This window comes from Dermacentor variabilis, chromosome 5 (genome assembly GCF_050947875.1).
Source record: "Dermacentor variabilis isolate Ectoservices chromosome 5, ASM5094787v1, whole genome shotgun sequence".
Classification (NCBI taxonomy): Eukaryota; Metazoa; Arthropoda; class Arachnida; order Ixodida; family Ixodidae; genus Dermacentor; species Dermacentor variabilis.
Window position 1 is genome coordinate 161,125,897 of NC_134572.1, and position 20,182 is coordinate 161,146,078.

At 46.7% G+C, this 20,182-nt stretch overlaps 1 protein-coding gene across 1 annotated transcript in view; it reads left to right on the forward strand.

The window, feature by feature from the left end:
• The first annotated feature begins 323 nt into the window (after positions 1-323).
• The window catches only part of LOC142583287 (angiotensin-converting enzyme-like), a 117,001-nt gene continuing 97,142 nt past the window's right edge, over positions 324-20,182 (forward strand). Inside the window, exons 1-6 of the mRNA XM_075693696.1 lie at positions 324-595; positions 8,849-9,007; positions 10,605-10,713; positions 10,846-10,989; positions 11,485-11,676; positions 14,207-14,304. Coding sequence (XP_075549811.1) covers positions 359-595; positions 8,849-9,007; positions 10,605-10,713; positions 10,846-10,989; positions 11,485-11,676; positions 14,207-14,304 — 939 coding nt within the window. The 5' untranslated portion in view covers positions 324-358. The remainder of the gene's footprint in view (positions 596-8,848; positions 9,008-10,604; positions 10,714-10,845; positions 10,990-11,484; positions 11,677-14,206; positions 14,305-20,182) is intronic.

Sequence of the window (20,182 nt, forward strand, 5' to 3'; positions counted from 1 at the left end):
GTCAACCGCGCACAGTGGGCTCAAACTCCGCATTCTCGCCTTGTATTGAGAAAGGCGGTTTTCTGACTTCACACTGAATTTTCTACCGATTCGCCACATGAAGTTTTTAAGATGTTCCTCCCGCATGCTTCCTCCTGACAAGATGAGGGGTTGTGAAACCATTGATTTCAGGGAACGCAACATAGAGGACGGCCTCGAGGTGCGAACGAACCAGGGTTGAACCGGTTGAAGGTTGATCTGCTTTCCAGACAGCCGACCAGAAGATAGGGGTTCGGTGGGATAAAAAGTGGTCATGCGCTGTTTCGTTTTTCGGACAGAAGGAATCACAGCCGCCGAGTCTACTGAGATCCTGTGAGAGATGGCTCCACCGCATCGATCGATGTGGCCGTGGCTCGCGGGCCTGATCCTGGCAGCGGTTACGACCGAGGCCCATGGAGCTGCCAAGCAAGCTGTGCAAGGCGACAACGAGGACGAAGATCTGGCCAAGATGTACGCCTGCTACGCAAACTATCTCGTTACCCAAATGTATGGCAGACTGGCTCACGCTGATTGGAAATACGCCACCAACCTCACGGAGTACAACAAGAACAACAGCGTGAGTATTTTAGCCATGTTCGGGCACTTCTGCGCACGGTGCTTTAGATTTTCTCGAAGAGAGAGAGGAGCGAGAGAAAGGAAAGGCAAGGAGGTTAACCAGAGATTATCGCCGATTGGCTACCCTGTACTGGAGGAGGGGCAAGGGATGAGATAGGTGAGAGAGAGAGAAAAGAATTTAAAAATGACGTCAATGTTGAAATAGGATTGAAAATTATGTTAAAGTTGAAAATGCACCTGGAGTCACATAACGCAAGGTGCCCAACCAAGCACAATTTCAAGGGCGTTTTGCTGGCGAGAGGGCTCGGCACGGCATCGCGCGGAGGTCGCTGAATCTACGGAGCGCATGGATTTCAATTCCGAAACTTTATGGGTATAAAGCTGTCATAAACTTTTGATGCGAAATGCGCATTGACATTGCTAAAGTTCTTGTGCTTTAGATTTTCAATTCCGGAATTTTGTGGGTTTGATTAGGTTACAAACATTTGACAATCGTACAACGGAACATACAACGAGACAAGCCAAATCAACACACTGTCAGACAAGTCGACAACGCACGCAGCGAGGTACGATGAGACGAAGCGTTGTGATGATTCATTTTTGCCGTCATGTCACAGAAAAAAATATCAACATTTTTTTTCACTTGCGCCACAGCAAACATGTCAAGACACTAAAACCAGCAAAGGCAACTGCGTTCTTATTTGTTTTTCTACTCTCACCTTTATTCGCGAGGACTCCACATTGAGCCTCTTCAATTTTCTTGTTCTCGCTACCCGCGGGCTGCCAGAGCCAGTCAGAGCGCATGCGTTTTTAGCGTGTTGCAGCGACCACCGCGCGGCGCACTTCAGTGCGCGTTCGTTTTTCTTTGGGCGAGTAGATTTCCGCGTGGCAGTGTTTTCTGCGCCTTCTTGCGGAAAAGATGGGCACGAATATTGTGCCTATCTCCACAGGAAGTAAGATTTCTTGATCAATTTAACCTTACATGAAACAATTGCGCGTTCTGTGACTCATGATGGTGTAGCCTTCTATCTGTGTGACGTTTTGTGAAGCGTTGTGACGGCATGGCCCTGATGCCTTCTTGTAGCTATATATTTCGTGCAACTTGCCAATAAACCAGTTGGAAGTCAGCGCTCTGTTCCTTTATCTGGCCGGCTCGGCTTGTTTCTTCCTTACTACGTTGCGCTGTACCAGTTTTAGAGTGCAATACCGATTCGCCCAATCCTCAACCCTAGTGAATCTTGTACATCATACAGCAGAATTCCACGGTAGAGTTTAGAGCTCCGTTATACAGGCCCTGCATCATGGGGCTCTAACCCCAACTATGACATCCTGCGGCAGGGTGCACAACATTACAGCGGAGTGTGGTAGCCCTGTGCACAGAGAAACAGTGTAATGACATTAGTTGCAACGCTCATAACCAACCCCACGACACCCTATACACCTTAAGAAAGTGTGTCCTGGGTGATATCGGGAACGGGATCTAGTGGAAGATTGTCACTGTTACATTTTCCCACTGTTACTACACTGTAAATACAGACTATTGTACGCTTTACCACGCCTCAAATGTGGGGCATGTCGGATATGCGATGCTATTAACGATGGTGACTAATGCGGCTAGACAGGCTCATTCATTCCTGGATTATTATACAGGTTAGCAGGGCCAAATGAAACGTCATAAAAAGACTCAGTGCCCTTCCACACTGTGAAGAAGGATGACCGGCGAAGCTATGTATGTGGGCCCCTTAATGGCGAATTGCCCCTACGCCGTGGGATGTCCCGGCATTGCACCATCTTAGGTATCGGCCCACGTATGGGGAGTGCTTACCGCCTACTGCGCCTCCGCCGCGGGTCGGCCCGGCATTGCAATGTCTTCGCGATCGGCCCACGTATGGCGAATGCTTAACGCCTGCTGCACTTCCACCGCGCGTCGGCCCGGCATCGCACTATATTCGGTATCGGCCCACGTATGGAGATTGCTTAACGCCTCCTGCACCTCCGCCACGGTCCGCCCGGCATTGCACTATCTTCGGGATCGGCTTACGTATGGGTAGTCTTTAACGCCTGCTTCACCTCCACCGCGGGTTGGCCCGGCATTGCACTGTCTTCAGGATCGGCCCACGTATGGGGAGTGCTTGACGCCTGCTTAACCTTCACCACCTGTCGGACCGGCATTGCACTATCTTCGGGGTCGGCCCAGGTATGGGGAGTGCCTAACGCCTGCTGCACCTCCGCCGCGGGTCCGCCCGGCCTTGCACTATCTTCGGTATCGGCCTACGTATGGGTAGTGTTTAACGCCTGCTTCAACTATGCGGCAGGGCTCACGCATCTCTTAGACGCATTCTCTGGGAATGTGAGGTTATATGCAGAGAAAATGCAGTTTCCCCAGATGAAGCTGCGGCACGATGGACGGCCGCGTTGAGCAGCGCAAACCTCCAGAATCAACTATGGGCCATCCAGCAAGCCCGTGAGGCGGCGAGGAGACAGGATCTCCGGACCTCCTCAGGGGCGGCCGGGGCCGAAGCCACGAATTTGCCGGCTTGTCAATAAAGTTGTTACCACCACCACAACCACCACCACCACCTCCGCCGCGGGTCGGCCCAGCATTTCACTGTCTTCAAGATCGGTCCACGTATGGGTTGTGCTCGACGCGAGCTTCATCTCCGCCGCGGGTCGGGCCGGCATTGCACTATCTTCGGGACCGGCCCACATATATGGAGTGCTTAACGCCTGCTTCACCTCCGCCGCGGGTCGGCCGGGTATTGAACTACCTTTGGGATCTGCCCAGGTATGGGGAGTGCTTAACGTCTGCTGCACCTCCGCGGTTCAGTGTCTCGTTCAGTGTCTCGGTTTGTATGCCTCAAGGACACTGCCTTGACATTTGCGCACAGAGATGCCTCCTCGACTTGAGGTAGTCAACGTCGGAAAACTGGTGCCCAGCGCGACCAACGGTCCCGCTGCTTCTTTACATTTTGACACTTAATCCAGCCAATTTTCCACAGGTGCCAGGCCAGACGCTGCCATCACGAGCTTCGGAAGCGCCCGACAACAGCACAGCCAAGCCTTTGTTCACAAGTCCACCTCACATTCAGACGACGGCGGCAAGGTAACCTCGATTGAGCACGCCGAGTCCCATCGTTGAGAGATTGCCACCTCGGTCACAACACCAGCAAGTGTTGGATTCAATGCTGCTGTCAGGCGCCTCGGCATTGCCTCGGTGCCCTACCGCAACCTTCACCCCGTCACAAGGCCAAATTAAGGTGAGGTCATCGTAGCCCCCGGGTGCCGCGCATCTCTCTGAAGTCGACCATTCATGCTCACCGACCAAAGAGCACGAATGGCATAACCCCTGCGCCTTCTGCGGTGCAGCAATCGTCGAGGCCACGTTTCTCAAGCTACCACCATCAAAACCTCTTCCACTGATGCGCCCTCAAGCCAGACGACCACAGTGAATCGCGTACATTTCGCCATTCCGTCTAGGCGGGGGACCCTGCAGCGCCCACAGACCCGCAACGCCGGGATGCTACTCAGCCGGCGCCTTGATGCAGGCTGCGAAATACGGGGACAATACAGATGGGCGGCGCGTGCTCGATGCGCAAGAACGACCCGCGCACTTGAGTCCTAGAAGCCTGCTACGCTGGTCATCTTGTTCTGGCGTTCCACCTCGGCGCCCGACAATGCTACCCAGTCTATCCTTGACCTGGATTTTGCGAATCGTCCGGACGAGTCTTCCTTAGGTACAGCCGACGGTATTTCTAGTCACAAGCTGGTTTATGTAGTTCCAAACATCAAATCAGATTGCTGCAAATCCACTGGCTTCAGCAGCCCGCTGCGTTTGGTCGAGGGCTGCCTCTTGGGCCTCTTTTTCCTCGTCGGCGAGCCAAGTCTCCTGATGCTCCGTTCTCAAATTTTGCGCCGGAATGTTAGGCGTACTAATTCCCGGTGGCCTAGCTCGAATTCCCACGTAATGTGGGCAAGAGTTGGCCATGTATGCAGTGGGGTGGGTGGCATGTTTTAAAGGAAGACTAAAGGTTACTATTAAGTCAACGTGGACTGTTGAAATACCATCACAGAAACCTCGAAATGCTTGTTTCGTGCCAAGGAGAGACTTATCTTAAGAGAAAATGCGTTCTGAAGCGTCCGCGTACCTCTAGCGCAGTTCAAATCGCCCGCCCTCCGATCGAGGAGTACTGACATCATGGTCTCATAGTGACGTTGCGCCATCGGTGAGTAGAACGGCGTCCGCAAACGGCGCTACGGCTTTTCTGCGCAAAACGCGAACGCGCGGCCAGAAACAGAGTCAAGACAGAGCCGACAGCAGAGCGAAAGCGGGAGTATGGTGGCTAGCGGAAGGAGAAACGAATTACGTCCCACATTACGTCCCACGGCACACGGAGAGTCCGTTTTCGTTAAACTATAGGCTGCGGCGAGCTCGCAGCGTGGTCGGCGTGGTCTATGAGAAGCGACGAGCCTTTTCGCACTCGCAACAGGGCATAAAAATGCGCGAATCGACGCAAAACTCGGCCTAGAAACGTGCTTCGCCACAGCCAGGGCTCAATACGACCCAAGCTGGCACGACCCAGATGTCGTTTCCCGCACCGCCACCAGGCGCCGCTACTATACCTCAAACTCCAGCGCAAGACGCCCATAAGCTGGTACTTCATTCTATGACGCTAACTTCGACGCTCGTCGCAATGGACCCTGACACCGACAGATTGGCTCGCGATGGTGGGCTCAACTTCAGCGATTTGAGCACCGACGAGCGCGACCTGCTGCTGAGGGCTCGCACTGCCGGCGACGTTGCGTACTACGACGGCGGCCTCGACACCGGCTCTCCGGAGCGGGAAAGCAACGAGGGCTTCCCACGACATCACATGGACGTGGCATTCTCGCTGCTTGTTCCAAATGAAAGTTTCGCGAGCCAGCAGAACCCTCACAGCACTACGCGATAACGAAACTACTGAAACTCCAAAGCGTGCGCGGCGCAGAGTCGAGCGCGCAGAGTCGAGCGAAAACGAAACCTTTCGAACACCCATATTACTGAAGGGCAACGTCAAAATGTTATTTTTTCTTAGAATCGAATAGACGTAGACAAGTAGCATTTTTTTCCGTCTTATAATCGAATGAAATGATATTTTTAATACGAGTAGTTGAGTATTAGTAACACAAATTATGAGGAGTCCTTTCGTCATCGGGCTAGTACCGGAATGTCGCTGGGGGTCTCGAATCGTGTCATGCATTTACCTCAATTTCTCGGTTACTAAAGCTCTGTTCGCGATTATATTGACGCCTTAGACGTTCTAGAACATTGCTCTACCACTTTAACTTGAGTTTCTGGTAACCTTTAGTGTCCCTTTAAGCGCAAGTGCGGGCATGTATTTGTCCTGCCGGCAGCGCCCGTCACACACTTCCCTTAAATCTAACTGACCATGGGTCGTGGGGGGGAGGGGGAAGCACTGTGTTTCTCGACGCTTGTGTTCTAGAAACCCCAGGGCGGGTAACAGCAAGAGTAGTCGCAGTCCACAAATCTAGTGACAAATTAAATGCAACGAACTGCCCACCCATTTCTTTAAAATGTACACACTGTAATAAGCTCGAGTATAATATAACCAGCCACATACGTACTTAACTACCTCCTATCCGATAACTTTTTCGGTCTTGTCAGCATGGATCCCGCAGAAAAAAAATATTTTCAAAATAGCACACTCATTATCCGACAAGACAGTGAACCGAGGATCCTGATTTTTATTAATCGTGCCATGAGTAGCCAACATACAGGCACGAATGACAACATAGGGGAAATTAAATGTGCTTAATAATTGAGTTAATGATAAATTAATGGAAATGAAAGTGGATGACAAATAACTGGCTGCAGGTGGGATAAGAACCCACGTCATTGCTTTACGCGTGCGATGCTCTTACCAATTCAACTTCCGCGGCACCGTTATACCATCTAACTTTTGGGGTCTTATTGTTTTAGTACTAGTACTAACACTGGGAGTGTTAGCGCCACGACTCACAAACTTTGGCGGCGGATGTGGAACATCCTTTCTGCCGCAGGCGCAACGAGTACGCGATCTGCTTGGCGGACAGAAACTGCTGAATAAACCATCACATGCTACATGAAGCCATGAATTTTGCCGGATTCGTGATCCTCATAATGTAATGAATGAGAAGAAAGGGAACTGACGATTTTTATTAATCATATTGTAAGAAACCAACAAACAAAAACACCAAGGACAACATAGCGAAAATTACTTGTGCTTATTAATTACAAGGTAACACTCCCACGGTTAGTTCTAGCTGTAAACATAAATAACCCAGAAAGTGGGTGGGAAAACGGCGCCGCGGTAGCTTAGTTCGTAAGAGCATCGCACACGTAATGCGAAGAGGTGGGTTCGTATGCACGTGTAGCCAGTTGTCTTTTTCATCCACTTTCATTTCCATTAATTTGTCATAATTTTAATTCAATTAGTAAGCACAAGTAATTTCCCCATGTTGTCCTTGGTATCTGTTAGCGTCTTATGATACGGTTAGTATCCGTCATTCATGACTTTTCCTCCGCATTCGACGAGCAGCTTCAGATAGACGCACATTTTTTATTAAGAGCAGTCGCTCATGTTCCTCATAATTTGTTCACTCCAAGGCTGAGGAAAGTGGGGCTCTCTGACACAATCGTTAATTTGGTTCAAGCATGCCTGAATAATTATGCGCAATTTGTTCAAAGCAAAGGAATACGGTCTAAAATATTACACGTGTTATGAGGTGTTCCACAAGGCTCCGTATTGGGAACATTAATCTTATTTATGTGCATAAATAATATTGCTACCGGCATTGATGATTGTGTGCCGGTGAAGTTGTTCGCTGATTATTGTATTCTCTACTCTGTTGTCAGCAGCAGTGCCTCCCATGTGCTAATAAATATTAATATTTGTAAACTCGCGGATTTGTTCGAACGTAAGGGAATGCAGATTAATTTTGCTAAGACCGTGTCCATGGCTGTACCTACTAAAAAAACCTCTCGTCATTACACTTTTAGTGGCCAACAAATGAAGCCAGTTTCTTATGTAACCTACTTGGACATAACAATTATCAACAAACTTAGGTGGGATTTGCACGTCAATAACAGGTGCACGAAGGTTTTGCGAAGGAAGCTGAAAGCTTTCCTTCAAATGTTAAGCTTGATGCTGCTGTCGTGTGGGATGCGTGTTATTCTAAAGATAAAGCGAGGATTGAGCGCATAGCGTTTCGAAGATAGGTAAATTTGATCGAATTACCGAACTACATCGTCAATTTCCTGCATATAATATTTGGGGTTTTACGAGCCAAAACCACTTTCTGATTATGAGGCACGCCGTAGTGGAGGACTCCGGAAATTTTGACCACCTGGGGTTCTTTAACGTGCGCCTAAATCTAACCACACGGGTGTTTTCGCATTTCGCCCCCATCGAAATGCGGCCGCCGTGGCCGGGATTCGATCCCGCGACCTCGTGCTCAGCAGCCCAACACCATAGCCACTGAGCAACCACGGCGGGTAATTTCCTGCATATGCTGCGCTCACTCGAGCTCCGCCCATAGCAAGTACGGCGGCCGATAGCAGAGCTTAAGATCTTCTATCTGCTATGTCATTCTAAAACCAGTCTGTAACGGAATAAATATTTCCCTGCTCCACCAAAAAGGTCGTTAGGGCTAAATCGTAGCATGCTTGTACATCCGTATGCTGCCAGGGCAAAACTTTTTCAAAGGTGATTTCTTTTTTCCTAGCATCATTGAGCTGTGCTATTCTCTACCTACATGTACTCTCTACTCTCTACATCTACTCTCTACCTGCATCTGCTGCGGAATGCAATAAAGTCTCATTGTTTGAAAACTGCGGAAATGTTCTTTGTGCAACCTCACATGCTTGGGCAGCGTAGCAGCCTGCACTATTGTAGCATAAGTAAAGAAAGCCACCGCTGGCGCCATCGCGAAAATTTCCAATTCTGGAGTCAAGATCGCACTGGTGTCCCATGGCAACCATGCGACGAAAGAGAAAGCAAGATGCCGGGAATGTCTCCGAATGCACGATTTCCTTCCGCAGTCGCAATATTACCGCTTGTGCTATATATCTCGCTCTTTACTGATGGTATGTCCCAAATGCTACGAACCAGAACATTCGCGCGAGTTGAAGTAGTCCACACTGCTTGTCTGTGCGCGTGCACCTGCATGAGCGCGCATTCTCATCACATTTACCGCCTTATTCGTATTCCTTCCTTAGGTGAAGGCGAATCTGGAGAGCCAAAAACTGGAGAAGGAAGTCTGGAAAAACGTCACCAAGTACAAGTGGACAAAGTTCGAGGATCCGGTGACGCGAAGAATTTTCGAAAAATTGTCAGTTCTGGGCACTCCCATTCTGAGCGATGACAAGCAAAATGAGGTAATGAAACCTGCTCTTTTCTCATTCCCGAAGGAAACTTTCTTTCTTACGCTTACTGTGATACGTTCTCTTATTAATTGCTCGTACTTTAATGGAACTAAATTCCGATTACGCAAAAGAATTGGTCAGCAGCTTTATTAAGTTATTTGTTCACCAATTCATAAAAAATCGGCCACATTGATTTATAGCTTTTCGATACGTAAATGACTGACTGTGAAATTGATCGGCAAGAAACATCACGCACTGTTAAAATTCAATACTAAGCTTCTTTTAATAGATTTCTCAACGGTTCGCGCATGTACAGAAATATCAAAAGAGAAAGCCTTGGGCAGAATATATCGTCGCCGTTTACCTCAAGTGCTTGTCACTCTTGCCGAATCGTAGATTGCAATACGTGAACAAGTGGAATACGAACAAGTTAGGGCTATTCAGATAGCGTTCCCTCACCTCTTCTCACGCTGATGTGTACAATGTCTGCGTAATTTTGGTATTCAGACGTGGACAGACTGAAATAAAAAGTGCCCGTGCACAGCGGATTGGGTGCACCAAAAGGAATTCCAAGTGGTCGAAATCAATTCGGTCCTTTGTGAAACCTACTTACAACACCCGGAAGGACGAAACAAAAACACAAATCGCATCGGAGGAGTGCTCAGTTGGCTTTACATCAAGTGGCTTTAGCACATCACATGGATTCGATATACATAAATATTTGCTCGAAAGGCTCAGACTGTGCGAAATGAAACGTTCAATGCCGCCGTTATAAACACAAATGGCGTAAAGCGGGGAAAGCGCAAAGTCAAGTGGACTTTGCGCAGTTCGACACAGACTTAAAAGAGATGGTCGACAGACTGCAAAAGAGTGGTCGTATGCATAGAACATCTAAAAACATCATTTTCCTCAGAGGGCCCGCGCCAATCAGGAAGAATGTACAACGACTGCTGACTGCCTTCCTGCGGTACACGGGGCACATCGACACTTGGTGGCACACACCATTGACTTCAACTCATGAGAAGCTCTTGCGGAGAAACTGCCGGCTGTGTATGCCACGCCAACGCTCCCTTTGCTACAACATCACCACCACCACCAATTCGCGTGAGAAAAATTTGAGAACACATGGAATATCGCTGAAATCACCTCTCACGCACACGTAGAGCGCATCATCTTGTTCAAGTAATCATTTTTTTACTAGAGATCCTTAAAAAAATCAGCTCTTTCGCAGCTATCGGTTTCTGCGAAACTATAAGGCTGAAAAGTGACGATTGATAGGCAAGTTCTTTTGCACACAAAAGACGGGTAACTCCAAAGTACTCGTGTGTGCTTATTTGCTTGTCATCACCTCTCACAGGGCTTAGATGTTCGCAAGTTATGTGTTATTTTTCTTCCATGCAAGACTCTAACAGTTAAGCTGGAATTTAAACTAACATTCCTTGTAATGTTTCCTGAAATAAAATGATCCATCACGAAACCACCCCAAATGAGCACTCTCTCCTGCGACGACAAAAACGTTAAACACTTGAAATGGGTTCTATGCGCCAAGGATTCCGAAGGCCCGGTTTCTGAGTAAAACAAAGTCTGGTTGTCTTTTCTTTCTTTGCAGCTCCTGAACATAGTTGCGGAAATGGAAGAAAACCACGCTTCGCGAAAGATATGTCCTTTTCTCCGAAAAACTAACACGTCAGAAGAATGCAACTTGTCTTTAGAACCAGGTACGGCAGTGGAACTTACACAATATGTAGATTGCATGTTGAGAGACAAGACCACAATTCATTGGTGCTCATTGCTGCGTCTGATGTTGTAAGTGATGATGGTGCGTATTTTTCATGCGCATCCACGATCAGAGATCAAAAACATCCTCATGGAATCCAGGAATTACTGCGAGCTTCAGCACGTATGGAACGAGTGGCGGAAGGTTGCGGGGAAGCCTATGAAGCGGACGTACCTGCGCTACGTCAGACTCATAAACGAAGCGGCCAGGCTGAACGGTGAGAAGAAAGAGCCAAATTGGTCGGACGGGGTCGATGCATATTTGTAAAAGGTGCATGAAACACTGCCCTTACACACAGACGCTATCGAGCGAAATTCTCAGTTTCATTTAGTAGAATTTGTGCGTGAATGTGCACTACCAAATGAAACTTCCAGTTGGTAACGCACGTTCAGAAATGTACATCATTGCGCAAGTGCAGGTAAAAGTAATTGTGCAATTGGACAAAACACGCGCTGGTCGTATTTTCTTTCTCGAGCCGAATAAATGAGTGTAATGAGCTCAGGCAATTTATTTGCCGATTTCACACACCAGTTTCTTTTTTTTTTTTGCCCGATGCGCAGCTGTTCCGATTTATTATTTCGTACTGTTTCTCGCCCTCCCTGCTGACTTTCCCGCCGGCCATATCGTATTAAATGAAATAAAGTGTTACACCTGCCCAGGCGCCAAGATTTGCAAGACACGCTATGCCTTCGAATTTTCCATTTTGCTGCAGGCTTCAAGGACGCGAGCGGCCTCTGGCAGGACGTGTACGAATACAACGGCCTCGAGAGGAACATGGCCAAGCTGTGGGAGCAGCTGTTCCCGCTCTACCAGGAGCTGCACGCGTACGTGCGCAGCAAGTTGCGTGCCATCTACGGCCCGGACACGATTTTAGAAGACGGACCCATCCCGGCACACCTACTCGGTACGACCGCACCACGGCGCATGCAAGAAATGGCTTGTAGGCTGCATACTCTAAGGTCCCGGAAGTGCACGTCCGCTCTTCTGCGCACACTATTCTATATACGCATTCAACAGAGGAATCCATCAACCCGCCGTGATTGCTCAGCGGCTATGGTCTTCGGCTGCTGAGCACGAGGTCGCGGGATCAAATCCCGGCCGCAGCGGCCACATTTCGATGGGGGCGAAGTGCCAAAACACCCGTATACTTAGATTTAGGTGCACGCTAAAGAATCCCAGGTGGTAGAAATTTCCGGAGTCCTCCACTACGGCATGCCTCATAAAGTGGTTAGGGCACCTCAAACCCCATAATTTTTTTAGAGGAATCCATGGTCAGCCCGAACATATATCCCACTGCACGTGCGTTAAGGTAACCCTAAGTGTTCAAAATTAACGCGGTTTCACACAGTACGGCGTGCTTCACAATCGCATCGTGGTTTTTGCACGTAAAACTCCACGATTTAATTTTGAAACAACGTTATGCATGCATTACACAATCGCGCACCAAAGCTTCCTTACCAACTTGTAGACAGTGGGGAACGCCTGCTCCTACAACGCGCACACAATGTGGGAGCGCCCCAAATCCTCCAAGAATACAGACCTGTGAATCATACAAAAGAATAAGCGTCCCGACAGATGAGACGAGTTCCACCATTGGCCCGTGAATGAGCGTTAAAAGAAAGTATGGCGGCCGCTTCTGGAGCTGCTCTCCGAGAACGCAGAGGGACGAACAGGCGTGGGCCTGTCAAAGAGGCCCGGAGTGAAGCCATCAGTTTGGTTTTGTTTTGGTTCCTAATGTAAAGGCTGCACCTATTCCGGGAGATCAGCCACGATATAGGTGTAAATGTAGAGCGCAGGTGTCAGAGACGCATGCCCAGTCTGGGGGATCGGCCAGGAACCGGGTAGTTATCGCTGAATGATGGGGTACTCGCTGTCGCCTTTAAAATATGGTGCGTAGACCAGAAGGGGGATTGGCCAAGGTTTGCAATGGAAACATAAGGCCTTGCTTTCGTTTAACTTAGTGGTCCGTACTCATTATATTTAAATAACAATTATTATAATTCTAAAAAAATTATTTGAAACGTGAGCGTGGCAATTTTGACGAAGCCGCTAGATAAAAAATGTGAATTGGGATTTTAATAGTGATGAAAAGGTGCTTAACACGTCACTCTTCCTCTAGCAGTGAAGTACTCGTGCACAACGAGGGTCCCGCTGTCGTTAGCCATGCTATGGAACCATCGTCTGTATACTAGATTTATGTATTTACGTTTTGTGTGGGAATAAACTCAAACTTCAAACTTCACTTAAATTTGACAAACTTCCTTCCGCGCTTTACCAAAGGTGCTCACACCAAGAGATGAAGTATAAAGCACCGAGATATGAAGGTCAATATGCGATGGAGGTTGCTGTAAGTGGGTCTTGTTGTCGGGATCATACGCGTTTTCGGCATAGCAGGAGAAAATGCTCCAGTGGTTTTACATCCCCACGTGACGTACAAAGGCTTGGATGGGGCGATCTCACACCTACTGATGTGCATGTTTGCTTGCGGTATTCGACACCGTAGAAGGGTAATGAAAATTCTGGATTGGCGTGAGGTAGTAGTTTCGTTGTAATAAAAATACGTAACATCGTCCTCCTCCTATGATGCCAAACATGCTTTCATAACCGATGTGTCTACTGTGCTGGAGCATGTCTTTGTCTAAATATCAACTAGCGCTATTCTCTGCCTTACAAAACTGTTTCACAAGGGTCTCGGATGCGCATTCCCACAGATTTCATCAGACGTTCTCAAAACTTCACAATGTTTATTTACGAGACAAATATGCTGCAAGGGATATGCTACTTGGCATTACGGGAAATAAAAGGTGCTCATCAGGTCATGTAATACGTGGAGCACATAAGCGGTGGTCCGTTAAGTGAATGAATGTCAAGGTCAACGATGTCAGAACATTACGTGTTATGAGATGAGCAACATTGTACGAATGGATGGGAGCAGTTAAGGTCACTGGGAAAGGCCTTCGCCCCTTCTGTAGACAAAAAATATCAGCCTGTATGCTGCTGTTGCTGATGATAATAGAAGATCAGCCGGAAGGTTTCATGTGGGCACCTTTAATGACATCCGATGTATATTCATGAGTACCATTCTCGTAAAGGTGCTCTAAGATTTCGGTTACGCCATCCCCCCCCCCCACATTCTTCTTATACCCTATACTTAAGTGACGCATGTTTTCAAACCGCCATATATATCCTAAACAAAAAAGTTAAGCGCTCACTTCTGAAGCGCTAGTGCTTCTTGGTTAACTGGAACACAGCCTTAGGAATTCCTAATAGCTGGCAACATGTTAACAGCTGATAACACTAAACATAGACTTCTTCATTTCTTTATTCATAAAGGCTACAGTTTAGGAACGTATTCGCCACAGATGAAAATTGTATGCACTGAGACACACTGGTGGGTTCGTTAAATAACCACCCGTTGTATGTTCTTTGCGCAGGTGACATCCACTCTCAAGATTGGATTGCGTTAACCAAAATCAGCCGACCATACCCGAACAAACCGGCAGTTGACGTCACAGGTGCCATGAAAGAAAGGGCAAGTACTATGCAAGCTGCATATAAACACATATATGCAGCTTGTATATATATATATATATATATATATATATATATATATATATATATATATACACACAGTAATATCATAAGACGGATCGATATTTGGGCGAGTTGGTACTGGTTGAAGCGGCAGCGCAATAAGACGAAGACAGAAGGCAGGAACACAGCGCTGTCCTGTGTGTTCCTGCCTTCTGTCTTCGTCTTATTGCGCTGCCCCTTCAAGATATCATAAGACGCCAACAAACACTGACACCAAGGACAACATAGGGGAAATTACTTGTGCTTAATAAATGAAATAAAGAAACGATAAAAGAATGGAAATGAAAGTGAATGAAAAAACAACTTGCCGGAAGTGGGGAACGATTCCACAGCCTCAGGATTTCGCGCATGATGCTCTACCAATTGAGCTACCGAGGCACCGTTTCGCCATGCACTTTATTGGGTATTTATGTTTCCTAGCAGAACCCTGGCAGTGTTAGCCAGCACCACCACTCACCGACCTAGGCGGCGGTCGTGGAACGTCCTTTCTGCCTCAGGCGTCACGACAACGGGATCTTTTTGGGTGAAGGCGAATGGTCAATAAAGCCCCACGTGCTACTTGAAGGCATCAATTTTGCCGGATTTGAGACCCTCGTTATGTAATAAAAGAGAGGAAAGGGTGGTGGCGCTGGCTAACACTCCCAGGGCTCTACTAGGAAACATAAATACCCAAGAAAGTGGATGGCGAAAGGGCGCCGCGGTACATCAACTGGTAGAGCATCGCACGCGAAATGCGAAGGTTGTGGGATCGTTACCCACCTGCGGCAAGTGGTTTTTTCATCCAGTTTCATTTCCATTAATTTATCGTGTCTTTGTTGCATTTGTTAAACACAAGTAATTTCTCCTATGTTGTCCTCGGTGTCAGTGTTTGTTGGCTTCTTATGATATACCGTGCACGCAAGGGGAGGACTTAAGGGTATACCGTGCACGCAAGGGGAGGATCGCAATGCCATTTTGCAAAATATCGGGGAGAAGATTGGGTGTCCAGTGACTCCCGCAGATATTGAGGTCATTCACCGGGTAACCCCAAGAAAGACACAAACATAATAGCCAGATTTTGCCTGAGAACAAAGAAGGCTGATTTTATCAGCAAAGCTAGAAAGCCTAGATTAACTACGACAGACTTTGATCTCTCTCAGACCCCAGCCACTGCAGTCTATATTAATGAGCACTTGACGGCGGACAATAAGCATCTTTTTGCCCAGGCATTGGCTCTGAAGAGAGAAAAAAATTGAAGTTTCTTTGGACCGATGGCTGTCGCATCAAGGCGTGGGAAACGGAAGTTAGCCGGGTGCGTGTCAGTGGAAGCGCAAGGCACCTGCCTAAAGTTTGCTAATTGGGACTAACCATGCTTCATTTGGCTTGATAATGGGCTATATTACATCCGAAATAAAACGATTAGTGTCAGTTAAAAAACCGGAACTGACATTTTTTCATCAAAATGTTCGATCCCTTCCAAATCGATCACTTCGGCTGGATAGCTGATTGGCTACATTGAAGATCTCAGTATGTTACCTTTAATCACGCGCAGTCATCGTCGGCCACAGTCACTTCCGGGGTCCCACCGGGCTCAGCCCTTGGGCCCCTGCTTTTCGTTATTTATATTAATGATGTCACACAGATCATTAGGGACACAACAGTGAAACTGCGATTGTACGCTGGCGACTGCGTGCTCTATACCAGAATAACTAACAGACGAGATCAAGAGGTTCTTAACAATGTATATTCGTCCTTTTGTGGTTGGAGCAATGCGTGGCAAATGAGTATTAATTACCAAAAACTGTACAAATGACTTCCACTAATAAAAAACAGCCGTTCAATTTCAGTTATAGCTGCAATGGGCACTACCTAAATTCTGTGAATACCTTCAAATATCTTGGAGTTACCTTCACTCAAAACTTAAAATGGCATCTTCATATTGAAACAATTTGCGCTAGGGCACTTAGGAAACCGGAATATTTAAAGCGAACCCTCAAATGCTCAACTAAGGACTGCAAATTCTCAGCTTATAAATCCCTCGTCAGACCATTACTACGCTACGCTACCACGCCTCAGTGGTATGGGCACCATACACTGCACTTCAGATTAGTAAGCTTGAAGCCATACAAAAGAAAGCAATATGGTTCATTTTTCGCCGATATGACCGCAACTTTTCTCCCTCATCTCACGCATGCGCATTATCAATAGAACCCTTGGCTCATCGACGCACACTTGAACGTATCGCTTTGCTACACAAGATTGTACACGGCCAAAGTTGCATTGATGCCCCGATTTCCTTCAGTCATCCCACTGGGCGTGCCACGCGCCGTTCACACCCACTTAATATTGTTCCTTTCCAGTCTTTTGTAAATCGTTTGAAGTATTCGTTTTTTCGAAGCACTGTTGAAATTTGGAACAACCTAGCTGGTTCCTTGCGGGAAAAACCTAAAGAAGAGTTTTTGAAACAATTGTCTAACCACATTTTGTAATTACGTTTCAAATTTATTGTATGTTGTTTTGATCTAATCTCTGGTGTAGCCACTCCTGCTATGGCTCATGTATTGAGACAGCAGTAGCTGTAAATAAATAAATAAGTAAATAAAATAAAATAGAAGACTTGCCCTTGCTAATCGACACTTTTGGAGTACCGTTTACAGCAATAATGTTAACTGAAACTTGGTTGTGCCCACATCGCACATGTTTCAGCCTCCTGGCTATCAATCGTTTTTCCGAAGTCGTCAGTTTAAGCGTGGGGCTGGTGTCGCGCTTTTGCTCAGGGACGATATTGTGGCTAAGCCCGTAGATGAATTCAATGATATAACTTCCGACTACGAGGTGCTAACAATGCAGAGTCATAGCAATATGTTTTCCGTTGTGTACAGACCACCATCAGGTGGCGCAACCCGATTTCTTGTGTTTCTTGAAAAACTTTTCAATTATACATTAGAAAGAGAAGGTCAATCTCATCTTAGGCGGTGATGTCAATATAAACATGCTTTCGTCTTCTCCGCTACAAAAGGATTTTCAATCTCTTATCACAACCTATGATTTTTCAAACACAATATCTACTGCAACGCGCGGAACTATTGTAGGTGAATCCCTATTAGATGTATTCATTTCAAACATTAATATTGATTCATCAGAGGCTGAAGTTGTGTACACTGACATCAGTGATCATCTAGGTATTATATAACTAGTAAATAGAATTCACTGCATTGCAAGCAAAACTAAAAGAACAGTCTTTATTCAATCCATTACTTCATCAAATCTTGAAGCATTTGGGCAAGTTATTACTCATATAGCTTGGAACAGCGTTTACCGAGCAGAAGATAGTGACACTGCGTATACTGCTTTTATGAGCACTTTCAAAACTGTTTACCATGAACACTTCCCCACGAAAAAAATGACACGGCCATCCAAAGCACGACAACCTTGGCCAACACCTGAGCTTCTTGGTATGGTTAAACACTAACAAGCCATGTATGCTCGATTTGTGAAATCTAGAGATCCTGCCCTGCTCAGGGAGAGAAATGCAGAAATAATCTCACAAATCAGCTGAGGGCTGCAAAGGATACTTATTACGTGGGAATTTTTAGTGACCCAGCCAACCAAAAAAGTGATGTGCTCTGGCGCAAATTGAATGCTTTGCTAAAGTCCAATTCAATTTCAGCTATTCAAGACGTTTTGTGTCGTAACGGGCAGAAACTTTCCGGAAATGCTATACCAAACGCGTTTAATGAAATCTTCACATGAAAACCATAGCTGAATGACGTTGATGGCCTCAACAACTATACTTAGTTCCTTCCTGTAAATGCGTTTAGTAACACTGTTTCTTGCCCCAACTAGCCCCTTAGAAGTCGTTTCTTGCTTCAGCGATATTATTCACAGCCGGTCCCTGGACTCCGATGGCATCCATATTTGCGCCATAAAGTATTTGCTTGATATTATATGCCCTGCTATTACTCATATTTATAACTTAGTAATAACTACAGACATATTTCCAAAACAAATGCGGACTTCACGCGTTGTTCGAGTCTTCAAGCATGGTGGTAAGGGGGCACTAAACAACTATAGACCCATTTTGATAACTCCAGTGTTTTCTAAAGGTGTTGCGATATTAATGCACTTCAGATTGCTATCTTTTTTTAGTCACTACAGTTTATTTCAAGATCTTCAACATGGGTTTAGGAAGCATCGCTCTACCGAAACAGCCCTCTTGACTTAAAAAGAAATAATTAAACGTGCATTCAGTCGCAATCAAAGGGCAGTAGGCATATACGTCGATTTTTCCAAGGAATTTGACTGAATTGATCATACCATCCTTCTTGGCAAATGAGAAAATTATGGTGTGCGTGGAACAGCGCATGCGCTTTTAGTATCCTATTTTTCAAAAAGAACACAATTAGTAGATACAAACAATGAAACATCTGCAAGGAAGCCAGTCGTTGTTGGTGTGCTACAGGAAAGCATTCTAGGGCCACTCTTATTTTTGATTTACACAATTGTACACTGCACAGAGAACGTAATATTCGTCTCATATGACACGACAGTTCTTATTACAGGGAACTTGGAACAGACATAGAAGCGATGGCTAAGAAAACGCTGTCTAACCTAGATGCCTGGGCCACGGTAAATTCTTTAAAAATAAACCCTTCAAAAACACAAGTTATCTTGTACACGCCTAAAGGAAAAATGCTCTCAAACAAGTTCAATTTATTTTTGGGCTCTCAACAGTTAGAGTTGGTGGATTCTGTTAAAACCCTTTGAGTACATTTTTCAAAGCACCTTGCATGGAATGCACATGTTGAAAACATCCATTCAAAGATGTCATCTGGTAAGGGTGTCTTTGCGCATACGGTATGTATTCTTCCTACAAAGGTGAAGATTATGATCTACAATTCGTTAGTGTCTTCTATGTTGCAGTACTACAGAATAGTGTGTTGTATTACTGGCGTAACAACTTTGCGCAAGCTGTATTTGCTGCACAAATGAGCCATACGACATATTGCTGCTGTACATTATGCTTCTTCTACAAAACTTCTTTTTACAAAGTACGAAATTCTTCCAGTGTTCTGCTTATATTGTTACGTAAGAAGACGCAGATGAAAAGCTATATACAAGTATATTTACAACGTAATACGCCGCACTTTCCAAGGGGCAACAGCCCGCGCTAGCCTCTAACCGCCGTCGTCGTCTTCTCACTGCTCGCCTCTTTGTCATATGAAATATTATTCCGTAGCACTACCCCTGGCGGCAAAAGGGCCGTCCCGGAGCTACAGAAAGCCGGACTCGGAAGTAGTGTAGTAGGCCTTGAGCCTACTGACGTGCACGACATCCCTAGATGCCATAGTAGATGACGAGGTTGAGCTCACAGGAGCAATGTCGTATGTCACAGGGGTCACCTGGCGCAGCACGCGGTAGGGCCCTGTGTATCGCGAAAGGAGCTTTTCTGAAAGTCCGACTTGACGAGAGGGCGACCACAGGAGCACGAGCGCACCAGGCGAAAACTGCCCGTCACGGTGGCGGTCGTTGTACTGACGCTGCTCAGTGGTTTGCGAGTCGGTCAGTCGAGCTCGGGCATGCTGGCCTGCATGCAGGTCGGCGAGGGTGATGGCGTCGCGCGCATATTCGCTTGTTCAGATCGCAGCAGGAGGAAGTGCCGTGTCAAGGAGCAAGATCAGTTCGCGACCGTAGAGCAGATGAAATGGAGGAAATCCGGTGGTGTCGTGCCGGGAAGAATTATAAGCAAATGTAACGTAAGGAAGAGCAATGTCCCAGTCGTGGTGGTCCTTGGAAACGTACTTGGACAGCAAATCGGTAACAGCACGCTTTAACCG